Consider the following 20,075-nt stretch of genomic DNA (forward strand, 5'->3'; position numbering starts at 1 on the left):
ATATATATATAGTAGTAACAAATGTTAGAATTCTTTAATTTTTATTTTTTTTTGTTAAGAGGTAGATGCAAGAGTTTGGCTAGAACTAGGTGATTAAGTTGATAAGTTTGGATAGAACTAAGTAACTAAGATGATAGACATCATCTTATGTGGGGTTTCATAATTTGGATGAATGTAAAATACTTTGACTTTATTTAAAGTTATTTTGATTTTATCTAAAAGTTGTTAGGAAGTGTTTTATGTAAGTCAAGAGTGCAAAAACTGAGTTTCAATGGTTCTATAATTATTTAGAGAAGAGTTTAAATGGAAAATTGCTAATGCGAAGAAGGTTAAGTGTACTCAAGACTCAGCATCCCGTCAAAAGAGTCTCTCACGACAAAGTCGCTCTGTCAGTAGAATCATACTGCAATTTGAACTGCTTTCATATTGTTTATTTGAGGGATTTTATTAGTTTAAATATGTAGAGATTCAATTATGGATATTTTTTAGAATAATTTTCTGATGTATATTTTGGTGAAGAAATTTTTTGAAGAATTTTTATATTATTTCTCTCAAAGTTGAGTGTAATTGTTGATCTAAGATTGAAATAGCGTGATCGTGATTTAGCCACTGAAATTTCAGTAGAGAAGTTAATGTTTGAAGATCGTCATAAGTTTGGTAGAGACAAACAAGCCGTTTGCCTAGTCAAGTAAGAGTGTCAATTGACAAAAATTTTGTAATTACAACTTGATTGTAATTAATTTTTAAATAATAAAATTGACATTTTTAGATTTGGCAGCCTTATAAGGATTTTCAATTTTGATGTTATGCAATTAATTTACTTTATATTATTTCTGATTTATTAAATAATTGCATGATTGAAGACTAATCAATTTGTTGAGTAAATTGGTAGATCTTTGTATTAATATTATGGGACATTTAGGTAATTTCAAGATGTAGTACATAATAAATTAGTCTTGAGTTTTGCAGTTTTATATCATTAATATATGAGAAATAATTTGGTCATAAATAAATTATATAAAAATAATTATGTAAATTGATATGATTTAATATGATTTATTAAATTATAAAATTATTTTTATTATAAAATAGATATAATGAAACATTTTAACCGGTCATTTTAAAGGTAAGGTTCAAGATGATTAGTCGAAGTTTACGTACATGTAGTACTTGATCCAATGTCAGCAAAGGGCAGATTAGATGGAAACGTTGAAGGAGTCCGTACACATTGTAACTTTATAGACGACATTTATATATTTATTTATATTATATATATAAATATTATATTCTAGTTTTGATAGATGTTGCTCATGAGATTTGATAAACTTGTCCGTACCCTCTTACGTATATACACACGTATGTTAACGGCTTATCTGTCCTAGGAAATAATCCCATAATAAATATTATGCCTGCAGCCCATTAATTAAGGGTATTAAATTGTGTTAACGGATTTGTTCGTGTTATGTTAAAATATATATATATTATATTATATAGCTCAACTCTAACAAGACTCGTTAAGTTTATCATATCAAAATTTCAAACCCTAACACGACTCATTAACATAATGGACCATATCGTGTCAATCTATTTTGATCTATTAGTAAATATTTTGAAATAGGTTAACACGATAATATATAATCCGTTTCAAATTATTTATATAAATAGATTGAATATGTCCGAATTAACTAATTTGACCTTATTAAATTTAGCATAATTTTATATAAATTTTAAAATCACAATATTTATAAAAATTATAAAACTAACTGCAAGTCTAAAATTACAATCCAAATAATAAAAATATCGAAATTGAAATTCTAACAATTTTACTTCTAAGTATAAGGGTATAATTATAATTTTAACTTTCTTAACGTGTCATAACGGGTTGACCTGCTATCAACCCGTTAAGCAATCGTATCTTAACGGGTCAATCCGTTTTGACCCTAACCCGTTAAGACTAAACTCTAACCCGCTATTATCGTATCGTGGTCGTATTGAATTAACGAATCGTGTAACATATTGCCACCCCTATCATTAATCGCCATGAGCAAAGCATGCAAGCACCACTTACTAGATCTGAAAGTTACATGCAGACAAGCCCCACTGTCGATATATGGGGGAGACGATACATACGATATTCGACAGATCATATATCGATTTTTTATCACTCGTGACATTAATTAAGAGTACTACCAGACTGATAGTACCCGAAAAGCCTGCATATATCCTATCTTGATTTTCTTACTCTATATATATATATATAAATATATGTGGTCCATATATTCTACATCTAGTACTATACCCTGGCTTGTTTATTTTTTTGGGTGATTATCTCTATTTTTGAGGTATATCAGTACATAAGAAAGTTCTTTTTTTTTTTTCTCCTTTTTCAAAGAATGGTTTACATAAATAATTGAACCACCCATCACGTACGGATCATGATGAGATTCAATTCTTTGCCAATGTCGATGCAGCTAGCTAGGTTTCCATTAATTAGATACAAAAATACTTAGTTATAAGCTGATGAAATAATATATATATATATATATATAGTTTAGATTATAACAAGAAAATCTCTCCAACTTTTTTATCATATGTCAACGTGTACTTACTCCTGATCAGCTTAATTCCATTAATAGTTAAATTATATTCAACGTCCAAATTAATAATTAAGTACTTCAAGTTAATTGCAAAACATATTTGAAAATGTGTGGAATTAACGTGAAAAAATTATAAGAGAGGTAGTAATGATGCCAGGTGATGATCAACTTATCCACTGACCGACAGGAGATCATGCATATACCGAAGAAGCTGACAATGCAAGATGAAATTATCATATGCGGCTTTTTTTTTTTTTTTTTTGTTTTATAAATTTGTTTTATTACATGCGAAATAGTTCTTAGAAGGAGTAGTATTTTGTCATAGACATTTACTAGAATCTTCATGATATTAGTGGTGGACGTTGGAGCGAGGTACGTAGCACATATCATTCAATTAATATATTTGTGGGGTCAAACGTCAAACGTACATATATATATATATATATGGCCAAACCAAGAGCTAGCACGGGAGGGGCATGCAGGAGGGCAGTTTGTTAAGTTTTCATGATAGGTAGTCATGATATTATAGATCTGACAAGTGTGGAAAACTATCAGTCAACGCAAAAGCATGTGATCTTAAATATTGTTGATCACTGAATAATTTCTTCATCTACTTTGATCTTCTCCCCCCAGTTTTTGCAATTCATATATCTATATATATATTGGGAAAATCAATACGAGTAAAAACTAAAAAACTCCATGGTTTTTGGTACATCATGCTGTAAAATGAGATAACACCGACACAAAAAAAAAAAAAAAAAAAAAAAAAAAAAAAAAAAAAAAAGAGGACAAACCGTAATAGTCCCTGTTCACCCTGTTTAATTTGTAACAATTAATTACTAATTAACGAGGGATAAGGAGTAGTAGTATTAATTATTATTGAGAAATATTAAATTTTACATTTTTTGTAGATAAGGTTTTGGACATGTTTATAAAGTTGGAGCAAATCTTTTTCTTTGAACCGGTTTTATAAGATGAGTTAGACCCATAAATTTTTTCATAATATCAGAGTCTGTACGTGAGAGAGAGTATTAAATAATAAATTTCACATTATTTATGAATAAGAGTTTAGACATGTTTATAAGATTAAAACAAATCTTTTTTTTAATTAATTTTATAAGATGAATTAGGCTTCTAAATTTCTTCAATTATTAGGTAATCATATAAATCACAAAAAGTTTTGTGTGTATATATATATATAAAAGTGGGGGCGGGGCAACTAACCTACGAGGCTTATACAACAATATTAATGTCAAAGTACTGTCCCGTGCATGATATGATATTCTCTCTCGGCCAAGTGCATGTATGTTCGTTCACGCATGGGCAAACCACCGGTCAAAGTCAACTTTGTTTTCTATGCACACTACCACCCTATATACTTGCGTTTCTCATCCCCAGCCACAATGTTCTTGGGCTCTCTCTCTCTCTCTCAGAATTTTTTAACGTCATTTCTCTTCCAAGCTGCTGCTTGTGAAGCAAAAGGGCTTCTGTATAATGAGGAAGCCTTGCTGTGATAAGCAAGACACAAATAAAGGAGCCTGGTCCAAGCAAGAAGACCAGAAGCTCATAGATTACATTCGAAAACATGGTGAAGGATGCTGGCGTACCCTCCCTCAGGCTGCAGGTATGTTTCCCAGCCATATCGATTAACAGCTCACGTACGTACAGCAAATATATATACATTATATATATGTATTACAAAAACAAGAACTTCCTCCCCCGGCCTTTAATTTGTTATTTCTCGTAGCTGCAGCAAACTAATTAAATTCATCTCGTACGAATCTTAGATTAAAATATTCTGAACCGTTCATGAGCATGAAGCGCGGTCCAGTACTTCTCTGTTTCTTTGTTTAATGAAAATCTAAATTTAGATGTCCCGTACTTCGTCGTTAGAGAGAGAGCGAAATGAACAATTAATTAATTATATGGGTATTTTTCATCAAATATATGCACATATTCAAGGTCTTGACTGTCGAGTTAATCTCCGTATAATTCATGTTGATCAGGCCTCCTTCGCTGCGGTAAAAGTTGCAGGCTGAGATGGATAAACTACTTACGGCCAGACCTTAAAAGAGGTAACTTTGCTGAAGATGAAGAAGATCTTATCATCAAGCTTCATGCACTCCTAGGCAACCGGTGCGATACAGATCTTCTACTTTGTCTTCATACGGCCCAATTTTGTTTCGATTTCTGCTCTTTTCGGCTTTTCATAATGGATCATAATGATAGTATCCCTCTTCATTTTCAACCCTCATACATTTAGTTTTTATTTTTATTTTTATTTTTTTTCTTACTATATAAAAAAAAATATATTAATATATTGATATTTTTTATTTTTTAAAATATTTAATTATGTTTAAAACATATTTAAAAAAAAATTACCTTAGAATTACACCAAATTGAGGGTTATATTATACATTAAATAAGTTTTTCATAATTGACGCAAATATTGCACCATATAGACATTGCAGTCCTGCAGAAGTACGTAACGTGTAAAAAAACTTGTACACTATTTTCTGACAAGAAAAAGAACGAGGAAAAAAACTTTCTCATGCTACTAATTACTATTTTTATTATTCCAAAAATATAACCATCTTCTACGAGTTATATATATATACACACACATGATTGAATCATGGGTTTGAATGGTGGTAAAATGTTTTGATCAGGTGGTCGCTTATAGCTGGAAGATTGCCGGGACGTACAGACAATGAAGTAAAGAACTACTGGAACTCTCACATAAGAAGAAAGCTGATAAACATGGGAATTGATCCAAACAATCATCGCTTGAGCCAAAATCTGCCTCGCCCTCAAAACCTGATCAGTACATCTTCTGATGCAAAATTATCTGGTTTGAAATCATGTGTTGCTGAGCCACCTGTCACGAAATCCCGAGGCTTCGACATCAATGATAATATTTTTGATCAAGTATCCGACGCTGGAAGTTGCTTGTTGGAGGATGATAATTCGTGTAGCTTGCCGGATTTAAACCTTGATCTGACAACCAGCATTCCTTTTACTCCAGTACTTATTGATCATGATGTCGAAGAGAGACAAAAACATAATCATGAGTCTAACGCATCAGAGCCAGATCAAGAAGATCTTCACTTCAGTCCCTCTCCTACGCTTCTTCTATTTCAATAATCCATCCCATTCTTTTCTGTCAAAGCTTTCAAGTACTTGGGATTTCAAATACGATTTATGGTTTCACTTCGAAACCAATTCTTTAGAAAGAGGCGCCATGCATATATAACGCGAAGCATTTGGCTGGAAAGGCCAGCAAACAAAGATACATGGCAGCTGCGAATTAAGCACCTGAAATGATCAGAGACAGCCCCATTAAGAATGATCGACGAAGCGCAGCGAGCTAGCTGCAGGCATATAATTCATGATCTCTTCCAATACTCTTAACAAATCCGTCCCATAATTTTCAGCCTGCAGCGCAAATGATTGTCGTGCACATAGGTCGACACGGGGTAATTAATAATAAATAATATTTTTGTATGTGTTCGTCGGTGTAATAATTATATGTACATGAGCCATTTAACTTATGTATTATATCTCATGTATCTGCATTAATTTTATGACTTTGATTATCTGATTCCGGCCACTACTGTGGATGGGGCTTCTAGCTCCTTTTATCATGCACTGATCTATAACTTAAATGAAATGATTGGACGTGATGGAAACAAGGTAATCACAACATGCAGGCCGATAGAAGAGTACTGATATTCATTGATCTAGCTAGTGATCAGTGTAGTATATACCATAGTATTCAAGTACAAATTTTATACAAACACAATACAATTAATATTAGATAAGCAATTACAAAAGCACGCCACTGAAAGCTGATAACATGACCTCGAGCTTGTCATAGTACTCTCATGGACCTCAAATATCCTCATCTCTTTTTGCCATAGGAAAAATAATTTGAACAGAATATATATTTATCCTTTTGGTGATTTCCAAAATCCATCAGCTCCACCATTTTTTATTTTTTAATTCAATTTGACCCTCAACTCAAGAGCTACTATAAGAGTTCATGTCTACATGCTGCAGCAGTAATTGCTCTTTAATTCTACCCTAAATTGTAGAGTCTGAGATCTTACTCAACCTGTACATGAACTTATGATTCAAAATCGGTCATGTAGTTCTATCTACTATATATGAAGTCTGCAATTGTCACTCATGACATGCTGCAGCTGAAACGACGTAAGCAGTCCTGTCAAAGGATTGCGCACCAACTCATGAAACCACTAGTCTTACGGTGGCCGGCCACTGATATCTTGATCCATGTAATAGTCTATTTCCCAAAAGAAATTACTTCAATCGTTCCAACTTTATTTTCCTGTTTTTTCTTTTAACATGATTCATTGGACTGAATGTTTTGGAAAGATTTTGGGATGTCAGCCCACATGATTTTTTCTGCCCTGGAATATTAATTCTTGAAAAAATGAACAAGCATGCTACACTGCCTTAAAAGTAAGTAGGACTTATATATTATTGTGTGTATGTGTGTATTTAAAGATGTATTTCATACAAGCAACTGCAACCCCGGCCTTAAATTGGGAGTTGTATATGAATGTGTGGGCCGGAAATTTGTCAATATATAGGCAGTTGCCTTGGAGATGAGGGAAATTACCTAACTACGTACGTACTAGAATATTCCGGCTTACCATCGATATTATTGTACGTTTCTAGGAGTGGCAGTTGCATATATACATACCGACTGATAATATGTTGATCATAGAGATCTGCTCTCATGCACCATGTTTTCTCACCTAAAAGTCTTCCACCAATTACACGTATGTAATTATAATGGCCGTTTGGTGTTCTTATATATACATGCAGGATATACGTACATGCAGCTAGCATATTACATACAGCTCCCAGATTTTTTTGAGTAGTACTCCTATTAATAATGGTGATGGGGGCATTAATTATAAGGAAATCTAGTTGCAAAATTCATATTGTAAGCAGGTGAACTTTATAGCACTGGGACGTAAGTAGGTGCATGGACATCATCATGCACAGATACACCAGTACTACTACTTGACAATTCATGTTTTGTTGTAGGGAAGAAGAAATTTGTGATCAGTGCTCATTCTAACTTATATATATTGACTTAGCTTGAACTTTTGATGGGCTTTTGTCCCAAAAGATCACATTTTAAGATGAAAATAAAATTTCATCCCTAAAAGTTAAATTTGTTGTAGTGCTCGACCATAAGTAGAAGGTTTGCCTTGCGTCTTGCTGCCCTAATTAAGTAGAAGTAATGCTAGATATAGTCTTAAGATGTGTAACTCTTGTGTACTTCATTTAAAAAAAAATAAAGTCTATTATTAAAAAAATAATTTTGTCATGTTGGTTCCAAATTTACAATTTTATAATATGTAAGTCTCGCACGCTTCTTTTAAAAAAATTGATAAATATAATATTTACATAAAAAAATAATTTTTTTAATAATAAGCTTTACTTTTCTTTTAAAGAAAATACACGTGATCTGCATACTTTAAAAAGACGGTATCTAGCTTTACTTTTTCTTAATTAAGTGGTGTTAATATTATATAATTAAATTTAACTCTTCATTAAAGGTGATTTTAATATGATGTCAGAACCATTAATTAAAGTGAATTTTGAAGGCGTGTTAAGAAATTTCACAAAAGTATCTATTCAACTGATATGATTTGCATTTAATTTTTACAAACTCCATATTTTTTTCATCAGCCTACCTAAATACCAATTTAACAAGCAAGAAAAAAAAAAAAAAATTGGTCGGAAAGCTTTGCGATGCAGAAACCATGGGCCAACCATCTCGTACAAGTTGATGACCCAATCTGAACCATTTCATCCATTGAGCCCGAAGAGCAGCCTGCCCCCATCTCCCACATGCAGCAAGACGAGGCCCACATGCGAATCCCACATGCATCTCATGTAATGTTTCCCGGTTTTGGGATTTTACCACAATCTGGTAAGATGAGTTGCATTTCATGTGAAGGAGAGATCATGCATTTTCAACATGACAAATATTCTCTGCCACGCCTTCAAATTTTATGTTACATTACGAGTATTAGGGGGTGACCTTGTGGCTTTGAAGGCAATAACATTGTCTTCAAACAAGGCTCCAAAAACAATTTGATTCAGGCTGACTCAATTTGAATTATTTGGAAACTGAACAGTTTTGGTTTATTTAAAAACTGCTTCAATTCACTGATTTAGATCAATTCTAACCGATTTCACGTTGATTCCAACTGATTACCTGATGGATCAGTTGAAGGCCATAAAAGTGAAACCATTTCATCTATCACTTCGAATAGTTTACAAAAAGATCGAGAACTGCTACATACACATACAAATAAATTATACAAAAAAATTATATAAAAGTAAATTTACAAACTGAAGTAGTTTCATATGATCCGTTAGATCTACTTTACAGTACTAAAAATAACTTTATAATCTGATGTACTGCATCAAGCTACGTCAATTTGTAGATTTATTTTTGTGTAATCCCTTTGTGTCTAAAGTATTTCTCTTACAAAATAGATGAAACCAATACTTCTTTATTTTTTTTTTTAAATTTAAGTTTTTTCTAAAGGACTGAATTAAAAGAATTTTGATGCACATATAGTAACAATATTTAGAATAAAACTAAATAAATATATAAAAGAGGCTTGAGTTAAATAAAACATTAAAAAAAACCTATATTTCTAAAAAAGACTTCTCATCAATCATATTAATGTTGGTTTGGCGGCCTGGTTTGTCATGATGAATATGATGTGGTTGGATGTTTTATTAATGGACATCCTCCGATCCAAGTCATCATGAAAAAGTGAATATATAATGCCAATAATTGCCGTCCAAGATGATAAGTAGCGGACAAACAATTCCGGTTGTTGAATCCAGTACGTCTCTCGTGCGCGATCGTCTAGTTTACATCCAGATCACATGTAATGCCGATCGATATTGTACAGGTTCATTATAATTATATATAATGAACATGAAAGTAATTAAGTACTACGTTGACAATGCCAAAAACATATCAACAACATTAATTGTATCTCCAAATATTGCATGAACAACTTATATATAATGAGGTTTATATAATATCTCAAATTGAGTACTATTATATGAAGGTTGTATGTGGCATCAAACTGATTTGTACAATCTTATAATATGCCAGCTCCACTTTCTTTTTGAAAAAAGTGAGTTTGGATTGGTTTAAATGGTAAAAATCTTAGTCTTGTTGATATGATTCCTTCAAGTCTAAAGTTTGACAAATTCTCTTGTGTGCAAATAATTAATTCTCAGGATCAATGAACTAGGTATTTGTCCCTTGAATTACCTAATGTACATTTACAGAAAACTCCTTGCCTAGAAATGTATCTATCGTTATCCTTGTATTTGAAAGAACAAAAATTCTATGTGCAGTCCTTTTTGTGCACTCGTTTGTGCACTCCAGTGATATGATTGGTTGGATATAAAAAAAAAATTAATCCAGCCAATCATATCAGTGGAGTGCGCAGGGAGTACGCAAAAGTGACTGTATGTAGCATTGCTCTTTGAAGAAATCCTTATCCTTTTTAATTTTTGGATTATGAAAGAAAGGGTAATGATTTATATAGTTACAGGGTGTGCAAACCGGCCTTATGCAATTAAATTTCTATAAACAATTGGAAAGATTTATAATTTACATAGAAAAAAAAATCACATATTAACGGTGATCTATGTTTTTTTAAAAGTGAATAGGCAAGATTTGCTTACCCTAAAACAATATTGAACTAGCATTACTCATTAATTTATGTATAATTATCTTTTAAGTGAAAAAGTTAAGGTAATCCCTAGCTACTTAGCTGGCTAGTCCCCTTTGATTCGGTCTCTAAAGTCCGAAAGATGTTTTGATTGCAAAACCAATATATGATAATACCCCATCTTAAAATGAAATTTATGTTATTGTTTTTAATTTCATGTTTCTTGCTAGTTAAGAGAAGAGATTCTTGAGAGTTATTTATGGATACAAATTTGAAAAAGGCTAGGTGCATGCATCCAACGATACATTCCTTAATCTTAGGCTAATTTGGTCTGACTTCTATCGATCATTGGAAGACGAGCGATTTAATTTATTTGAGGACGAAAATGATAGGAAAATATTAATTTATTTGATTTGCATCTTGTTATTGGAATAGAAAATAGCTTAAGGTATATACATAATTGAAATCGAACTTTGAATCAAGACCCAAAGTGAAGAAGAGGTCAAGAATCAAGACGTACCTAAAGTGTCACATAAAAAAAAAAAAAAAAAAAAAAAAAAGACCTAAAGTATCTAATTACATGCACTTAATATATGATCGTCTATTCACTGATTAATTAATACGTATGCACATAATCAATCGTGTCAGTTATTAAAATTGTGAAAATATTAAAATTTAGAAATTGTATTAAAAAAATTTGATAAAATGGACTGACACTACTCAAGCACATAAAATATTGTACATGAAATTGTACATATACGTAGTCGTAGTACTTCTCTTTTATCAAAGAAGATAACTTCCACCATCCACAAAGCTAATTAATTAATTTTTCTCTTAATAAATCTTCTGTTCGTATCGAATTGTTTAGGTTCTTCGTGTTTATTGATAAGGTACTACCATGAAAATAGCACATTGAAGGAGTCAACACGATGCGACTATAAAATAAAAATGGATGTGCATAATTATTTACGTAGTAATTGCATAATATATTCCTTTAAAAAAAAATGATATTTGCAATGTGCAAGTGTGTATATTTATTTTTTTATTTTAAATCATTAAATATAAGATTTATATGAATTATTTTTTTTAACGATAAACCCTATTTTTAGAAAAAAATGAATATGTTACGCTTACACAATCCATGAATGTATCTAATATTACTTTTTTGTTTTGTTTAGTAGACTCTATTTTTTTATTTATTTTTCATTGGAAAGATCATTGCTAAGCTGAAAAATAGTTGTGCAATTTGAATAATGAAATGATTTTAGATAAAAATTAAAAATTGAATAAAATATTGTTAAAATATTATTTTTTAGTATTATTATTATTTTGACTTTTGAAAAAGTTGAATTGTTTATTATATTTTGTGTGAAAATTTAAGAAAATTATAATAATGAAATGAGATAAAATACTTCTTATATCTAAATGGGACTTTAATTATAAGAGTAATATTATACACTACACTACCATCAAAGTATATAATACGTGATACATTTATCACTATTAGATGATAAAGAATCATATAATAAAAGATCATTCAATGATGATAAATATAACACATATTATATAAAAAAATGTAAGTGAGATTATAGTATGATATATAAAATATACTTAATTGTCAATATAATAACTAAAAATAAAATGCAGATTTGTAGGTTGCGTGAGCACCGTTACCAAATGTAGAAAACAATTAATATAAATTAAATAGATAATTCAATATTGATTTTACAGCCCGACAAAGGACTTAACAGCCAAAAATATTATAAATATTATTATTATTTTCTCCTTTCGGTTGTTTTTAACTTCTGAATCCAAAGAAAATTAAGTTCGTTGTAATACAATTCATAAGATTCCCTAAAATCCAACTGTATTTTTTTGTTTTCTTCCCCGAGAATCTCGCTGTCCTCATCAACTGACGTTCACTCGCTCTCTTTATCCGTGTAGCTCACTCTCTATCTTAAAACAAGCGTAGACTGTAGAGAGCCATAAGAGTGAGACCGCAAACGTGCAAGAACGTGTCCCATCTCTCAGTCGCACGCCAAAAACAGGTAGTACTGGGAGGTTCCGATTCCAGTCACCTGCGCCGCACTTGTCTTTAATATGGCCGGCAGCGGGATCTCCGGCGTGGTACTCCTCGACCTCTTGCGTGACGTCTTAACTGCTGGGCCCGCCGCTTCCGGCATTGCAGACGACGATGCATTGTTACTGTTCAGGAAGGACTGTACCGATCTGGTCCGTCGGATCGCGTTGCTCACGCATTTGCTCGAGGAGATCAGGGAATTCGACGGAGCCGGCGGCCTTTCTCCGCCGTTGGATGCGTCGACTTCTTCTTCCGCCTCCTCTTCGTGGTTATCAGATCTGGTGGTGGCTCTCCGGGTCACCAAGCACCTTTTGTTGCTCGCTGGAAACTTCCGCTCCAGTAGCTCTTCCGTGAGTTCAATTTCTTATTTGTGTTCTTTTTTTAAAAAACATCTGTTTGGTTGCTCGGAAAGTTGTTATAGCAGTATAAAATTGAAATTCGGAAACTTGGGAATGTAGTTCGGATGATGATAGTGTGTTCGGTCGATGTGGAATCTCGTGTTCTGAATTTTTGTTTGTTTGACTTTCCTACATTTCATCGGTAGCCGAACGAATCATTGCTGTAAGTTTCGTTCTGGGATACGTGGATCTATGCCATGCTGAAAAAAAAAAAAAATGTAGCTTGTGAAAGTAATAATGTGATTGGTATCCGCACGATCCTCTGGGAAAAAATAGTTTTGGATTGATAACAAGTTACTTGCACAGTTGCATATTCTGAGTTCTACTTTTTCTGTTGTTAAGATTATTTTTGTCGTGCCTTTTAATTGTTTAGATGAAACCATGTTTTTGGATCTTATGGATCACACTCTCCTGAGCTAAAGATAACACTCATGACTGTTGGTTTACGTAGTTGTCACGCATTTTTTGGAACCACTAATTATTGTCTGGGTTTCAGAGTGGCAACCTGGACTAGGACAAAATTGATTGTGTCTGTACTCGATCAAGGAAAAAAAGTAGAAACTATTTAATCATTTCTAATTTTGGGGAAAATTCTATAAGAAAGTATTGTTAGGTACCAGGGCAAATTCAAAATCCTTCGAATAAGAAAATATTGTTAGGTACCAGGGGAAATTCAAAATCCTTCGAAGAAGTGTTGTTGGTCCTGCTGACGTTAAGCTATATAACATGAAATTTCTAGCTGGCCGCCGTCTGCAGGTCAGTGGCTGGGTTAGAATCAACAAGTGAGGCACATAAACCAGGCGAATGTGTTGAAATAAAATGATCGGATGAAAAGGAATTGTTAAATCTTGGTCTGGCGGCTGTTACTGATGTAGTGTTTATTGACTGGGTGTTGAATTGATTTGGATAGACAAAAGAGGAATTTATTGGACATATGCTAATTCTGTGTATTTTACTGTAATGGGAATAAAATACTTACTTATCTTATAGTGAGTAGTTTTCATTGAAAAGGGGATGATGCTTCATTTGTCATGCAAATAAACCATTACTCTTGCTAAGACTGTATTGCTCTCACGTGTATCCTTGAGAGAATGTCAAGGTACCTCTCTGAACTTTGGTATATCATGATTTAAGGATGGAGCTGCCAGGAGAATTTCCTCCCAATTTCAATGTGTGACATGGAAATTGGAGAACACATTAAGCAGCATACCTTATGATCATTTTGGCATCTCAGAGGAAGTTCAAGAACAGGTAGGAGTTGAAAAATATATGGTGCTTTTTTATCAACTAGACTTGCACTTCATATTTTTCCTTTCACTAGGTGGAACTGGTGCGATCACAGCTGAGAAGAGCCACAGAAAGATACGGATCTTCAAATTCCAAAATGTTATCTCTGGCCTTAGCCCAGATGCTGGATGAAGAAATTTATCAGGGGCAATCAGTTGACAGGGTGATTGAAAGTTTACATATTCAGAAGAGTGGTAGTATTGATGACGATGTTATGACAAAGCTAGATGCTATTCCTGAAGGTAATGGTTCCAAAAGACGTCACGTGAAACTGATACATCAGAAATCTGAAAGGTTCAGAAACTCTTCTGATCCTTCTGAGGGCTTTCTAGCAAATAACGATGAAGCTGATGGACAAGACGATTTGGCTACTAACAATTTAGAGCTTATCAAGAAGCCTGATCCAGTTGTAATTCCTGAAGATTTTCTTTGCCCTATATCTTTGGAACTCATGAGGGATCCAGTTATTGTGGCTACCGGACAGGCATGATTCACATCAAATGCCTTTCCAACACATACTCGTTTAGAATAGATTACTCTCTCTCTCTCTCTCTCTCTCTCTCTCTCTCTCTCTCTCTCTCTCTCTCTCTCTCTCTCTCTATATATATATATATATAAAGTTTTAGAGGAGATTGGCTGAATTTATATAACTAAGTCATCTTTCTTATATCTGCCTCCTGATATGTCTTTCTCTGGATTCCGCAGACGTATGAGAGAGCTTTCATACAGAGATGGATAGATTCTGGGAATGCAACATGTCCAAAAACTCGGCAGAAGCTTGAAAATTTTACACTTACTCCTAATTATGTTCTGAGAAGTTTAATAACTCAGTGGTGTATTGACCACAATATTGAGCAGCCAACTGGACTAACAAATGGGAAGATTAAAAAGAGTGATGGATCATTTCGCGATGTTAGTGGGGACATAGCAGCCATTCAAGCTCTAGTCTGCAAGCTCTCTAGCCAGTCCACTGAGGAGCGTAGAGCAGCTGCAGCTGAAATAAGATCACTGTCCAAAAGAAGCACAGATAACAGAGTACTAATTGCAGAATCTGGAGCAATTCCAATCCTGGTCAACCTTTTAACAACAGAAGACGTGTTAACACAAGAAAATGCAGTTACTTCCATTCTTAACCTCTCTATATTTGAAAACAATAAGGGTCTTATAATGCTCGCCGGAGCTGTTCCTTCAATTGTACAAGTCCTTAGAAATGGAAGCATGGAAGCGAAAGAGAATGCAGCCGCTACTCTTTTTAGCTTGGCTCTTGCAGATGAGAACAAAATAATAATAGGTGCATCAGGTGCGATCCCAGCTTTGGTGGAATTGCTACAAACTGGTAGCTCTAGAGGGAAGAAGGACGCAGCAACGGCATTGTTCAATTTGTGCATTTACCAGGGGAACAAAGGCAGGGCCGTGAGGGCAGGAATCATCACAGCATTATTGAAGATGCTTACAGATTCAAGCATTTGTATGGTTGATGAAGCTCTAACTATAATGTCAGTTCTTGCTAGCCACCAAGAGGCAAAGGTTGCTATTGTAAGGGCTAGCACTATTCCCATTTTGATAGATCTTTTGAGAACAGGTCTACCTCGCAACAAAGAAAATGCGGCTGCAATTTTGCTTGCCTTGTGCAAGAGAGATACTGACAATCTTGCCTGCATAAGTAGGCTTGGTGCTGTCATCCCCTTGACAGAGGTTGCTACGAGTGGCACGGAGAGGGCCAAACGGAAGGCTACTTCATTGTTGGAGCATCTCCGAAAGTTACAACAGATCTAATAGGGATAGTTGTGCCTAAAGAAATTTTCATTTGTTTCATTGCTTCCAATTATTTAACAGATTGAACGTTGTTACATACGCATATTTCTTTTCAGGAGTGGAAACTGAGAATAGGGGCTTTGAGATAATAATGACTGTCTCATTGCCTCTGTGTATTTATTCCCTTGTGTACGAGTGTGTAAAGAATTCATTTGATACGAATTGATGTTTTTCACAGGATAATTCCTTTGAAATTACACTTTTTGTATTTGATCGTTTGTTTTCATTTGGAAATTTGCAGATTTGGATCACTTCTGATAATGGTTGTAGAGTGACTAAAATTGCAGATTTATGTGACTCTTTCATAATGGTCGAAAAGTGATTAAAGTCTTGATTAGGAATAATTAAGCAAAAGCAATCTGAAACGAATTTGATATTGTTATTGATTCATGGCAAGGGTATACTGGTGTCTTTGAATGTGGAATTTCAAGGACGCTGAGTAGTCTCTTTAAACATAAGCTATCACATATTTTTCGCTTTGCATTTCGAACTATCAAAACTTCAATTTTTGTCCTATACTACCCATGCATGCTCAATCAAAACACCGCCGGCTGACCGCGAATGTCCTCTAAGTACCCTTCATTGGATCTCAATTTTGGACCAAGTGCACTTCAAACATGACATCAAATACTAGTTATCTCCGGGGACGTGCTACGCCAACCGCTGCGGCTTCTCCTAGGCGATTTTTATTTTTTATTTTTTGTATTTTTTCACATCATTTTTTAAATATTTTTAAAAATAAAAAAATTAAAAAATTGTAATATTAGTAAATAATATTTTCTTAATCACTAAATAAAAAACTAAAACACAAAAAATTGGAGCAAGAAGCTCCAGCTGAACTCCCAGCATTTTCCCTTATCTCCAGATCTAACCCCACCCAATACAGATCCTTCAAATGTCTCGGGCTGTCCAACACCATTCGTACTCATTTGACTCTGTTGTGCCGCTTTTACGTACAGTTTGAATGAGCGGCATCAGTTCACACTTAAAAAACTTTTCTTCACGAAAGCTTAATTTGGTCATGTGTTTTGCTACGTATAAGCACAGTCACGTATTAATTTATGTATTAATATTGATTTATTTATATTTAAAATTTAAATTAACATTATTTTTAATAAAATCTACTTTTTGACTAATCACATCACATTAATACATAAATTAGTGCATAATTATGTTTGCAATTATATTTTTCCTTTGGTTATATATATTAAAACTATCCCATTTTATTTTATTTTATCTTATTATTATAATTTTTATATAAAGTATAATAAAAAATTCAATATTTTTAAATTTTAAAATAAAAAAAAATTAAAATATTATATTTTAATAATATTATATTATATTTTTAATTTCTATACTACTTTATCTCTTTTGTATAAACAAACGAGAGGTATGATACGATCAGTTTCTAAACAAAGACTCAACTTCTTTATCAACCCTTACTTAATTCTGTAAGCTAAAAGTATATTGTGGCAGTTCCGCTTGACCACTGAGAATTTTTAAATGAAAATTTTGAGTTTTAAGATTAAATATTAAAATATTATATTTTAATATTATTATTATTTTAGAATTTAAAAAAATTAAAAAAAAAATTGAATTGTTTATTATATTTTGTATGGAGATTTAAAAAAATTGTAATGATGAGATAGAATTTTATGTTTGAGATGAAAAATTTTATTGGCCAAACAGTATTAGTTGTTGGCCTGTGAGAGAGAGAGAGAGGGGAGCTTTTCGAGGAGAAAGTAGGATTAGGATTAAAAATCAACTCATTCAAAAAGCTGGAGCCTCTTTATTTGAATATAACTAAAAATGTGTTTCAAGTGTACCGATGGTGTCATGGCTGATCTAAGCTGAAGAAAAATAGGTTAAAAAGTTGCACAATCATGTGAATGATATTAGTATGAGATGAGGTTGTCAAAACAAAAACGCTTGGGAACAGTCCGTCCGTTACCAAGCCTTTAACAGCTTTCAATTAGATCTTGTCATGTCAGTAATTCTATACAAAAGTTATAAGAGTCATCACAACGAATAGAATTAGAGTCCTGCATTCTATCTTTGTTGAAATTTGGAGCCCCTTGCAACTTCCGGACCGCCGCACGACACTAGTTTCTTCGTCGTCACAACTGTACAACGGCATCACCCACCAAGGTCCGTCGTCGCAGGAGAATACAATAGTCATTTAGCCACCAAGTTCCATCGATTTTGAGTTCATTTTTTACAGTGTTGGTAGAGAGAGAGAGAGTGATCGTTTGAGGGTTTTGCCCTTTTTTTTCTCAAGTCATATTTAGTATTTTTCACCCTCTCCGGCAATATTTTTTTCCTTCTTTTTTCACAGTAGTTTACCATCTCTTACATATCTATATATTACAATATAAAATTCAAGAAGCGTAGATCAGCTCTTACATCTCTTACACAAGTACTTTCGATTGCAATTGCTTCGACACCCTTCATCTTTTTCTCTTCATATTCATGAATAAATTATGTAATTATTTCTTATTAAATAGCTTTAATTATCCTCCCATGAAGGACCAATCAAAATACATTACCAATTCCAATTATTTGTCATTTGTCCTCCCTATATATAAAAAAAAAAAATGATTATTCGCAACAAGATATTTGTAAAACAGACGATTATTTACGAGGAGAATGAGTCATTCTTCTTGCAAATGGTTATTTTCATCACAAATATCAAATTATAAATAATTATTTCTCTATTTTTTTTTTTTTTTTTTTTTGTAATATAATGTGAATATAGGTAATTAAGTCGTGATTCTACGTATATAAAGTTGAGGGAGAAGTTAAGAGTCATTAAAAAAATAGGAATTGCAGACTTCTGTGGCCGGCGATTAATCATGATTCCAATTAAACAGAGAACAATGTTGAAAAGCAAAGCACACAGCACGTACTATAGTGGAGATATATGTTTAAAATATTCCTGTTTTATAAAGAACTTTTCACCTAATTCTCTGGAAGTCATGAACCAGGGCAATCTGCTGGAACAACAGTACTAGTACATAATTAGTAGTCAGCGACTAGCAGCAAAACTATAAACTCTTTTTTCTAAGATCATGTTGAAAAACTAAAGGTCAGTGAACTTTCACAGCTTCGTCCAAGGTCGCATGTTGGAAAACCTATAAAGCTTCCAAATTGCTCAGCGGACTATCATTTTGGACCTGGTACGCCATTATTAATATTTAAAAGCAAGCTATATATTGAATTGCGCACGTGTTCATTCCCATTAATGCTAATCAAGAATTACGATTAACATGTCTACAGTAAATTAGAGATAAACACACATTAATAAACGTAAATGTTTTTCTATTAACATTGAAGCTAGGGTTAATAAATACTATAGATCAATCTATTTCACGTGTCTCTATCAATCACATGATAAAGTCTTTCAATTCGAGAAAAAACTTGAATAATTGTTTAATCATACCCAGTAGTGTGGTGTAAATTTTGATGTTCCAATCTAAATATATATATAACAAGCTGCAACAAGTCAAATTTATTGTTCATTTTGGTTGAAATATATGAACAAAAATGTCAATGGCGGACCTACCTTATGTCTAGGGGGGGGGGGGGGCAAGGTTTTTAAAAAATTAAAAATATGCCTTATATTTTATTTATAATTTTATAAATGTTATGATTCAAATCCGAATATACAATATAATCTCAAGGATCCCCAATACAGAAATCCAATCCAGTTTTTCAATATGACAATATATATACAGATTTAAAATAGAAACTAAATCAAGAATCTCAATATGATAAGATACTGATCAAAGCCGAAACTCAGTTGAGATTTACAGAAAATAAAGTAATAAGATCAAGATAACAAAATGACAAGATAAGCAAATAAACAAGAAAATATGCACGGAAATAAGAAAGAAGAAGATACAAACAGAGATTACGTGGTTCGGCCCTATATACCATTGTCTAGGTGATTGTTTTAAGCCATATAGAGATTTTTTAAGCAAACACACTTGATCAGAGTTAATATCTTTTGCAAACCCCTCAGGGGGTTGCATGTAAATTACCTATTCCAATTCTCCATGTAAAAAAGCAGTTTTTACATCCAATTGTTCTAAGTGCAAATCATTATATGCTATAAAGGATAAAAGCAATCTAATGGAACTATGTTTAACCA

General features: G+C 32.9%; 2 protein-coding genes across 2 annotated transcripts; both read left to right on the top strand.

The window, feature by feature from the left end:
- Nucleotides 1–3,990: 3,990 nt before the first annotated feature.
- On the top strand, nucleotides 3,991–6,193 carry LOC122309000 (transcription factor MYB8-like). Its single transcript, XM_043122320.1, has 3 exons — nucleotides 3,991–4,221; nucleotides 4,604–4,733; nucleotides 5,267–6,193. Exons 1-3 carry the CDS (start codon nucleotides 4,092–4,094, stop codon nucleotides 5,739–5,741), a joined length of 735 nt encoding a protein of 244 aa, XP_042978254.1. The 5' UTR covers nucleotides 3,991–4,091; the 3' UTR covers nucleotides 5,742–6,193.
- Nucleotides 6,194–12,320: 6,127 nt separating this feature from the next.
- LOC122311032 (U-box domain-containing protein 11-like) lies at nucleotides 12,321–16,151 on the top strand. Its single transcript, XM_043125377.1, has 4 exons — nucleotides 12,321–12,775; nucleotides 13,958–14,074; nucleotides 14,145–14,594; nucleotides 14,816–16,151. The coding sequence occupies exons 1-4, from the start codon at nucleotides 12,446–12,448 to the stop codon at nucleotides 15,884–15,886; spliced, it is 1,968 nt and encodes a 655-aa protein (XP_042981311.1). The 5' UTR covers nucleotides 12,321–12,445; the 3' UTR covers nucleotides 15,887–16,151.
- Nucleotides 16,152–20,075: the final 3,924 nt, after the last annotated feature.

This window comes from Carya illinoinensis, chromosome 5 (assembly GCF_018687715.1).
Source record: "Carya illinoinensis cultivar Pawnee chromosome 5, C.illinoinensisPawnee_v1, whole genome shotgun sequence".
NCBI lineage: Eukaryota > Viridiplantae > Streptophyta > Magnoliopsida > Fagales > Juglandaceae > Carya > Carya illinoinensis.

Excerpts from the sequence above, each read along its gene's own strand:
- LOC122309000 (XM_043122320.1), top strand. The coding sequence starts at position 4,092 with ATGAGGAAGCCTTGCTGTGATAAGCAAGACACAAATAAAGGAGCCTGG. Across the intron at positions 4,222-4,603 it reads TACCCTCCCTCAGGCTGCAG|GCCTCCTTCGCTGCGGTAAA; the intron begins GTATGTTTCCCA and ends CATGTTGATCAG. Across the intron at positions 4,734-5,266 it reads CATGCACTCCTAGGCAACCG|GTGGTCGCTTATAGCTGGAA; the intron begins GTGCGATACAGA and ends TGTTTTGATCAG.
- LOC122311032 (XM_043125377.1), top strand. The coding sequence starts at position 12,446 with ATGGCCGGCAGCGGGATCTCCGGCGTGGTACTCCTCGACCTCTTGCGT. Across the intron at positions 12,776-13,957 it reads TCCGCTCCAGTAGCTCTTCC|GATGGAGCTGCCAGGAGAAT; the intron begins GTGAGTTCAATT and ends TCATGATTTAAG. Across the intron at positions 14,075-14,144 it reads CAGAGGAAGTTCAAGAACAG|GTGGAACTGGTGCGATCACA; the intron begins GTAGGAGTTGAA and ends TCCTTTCACTAG.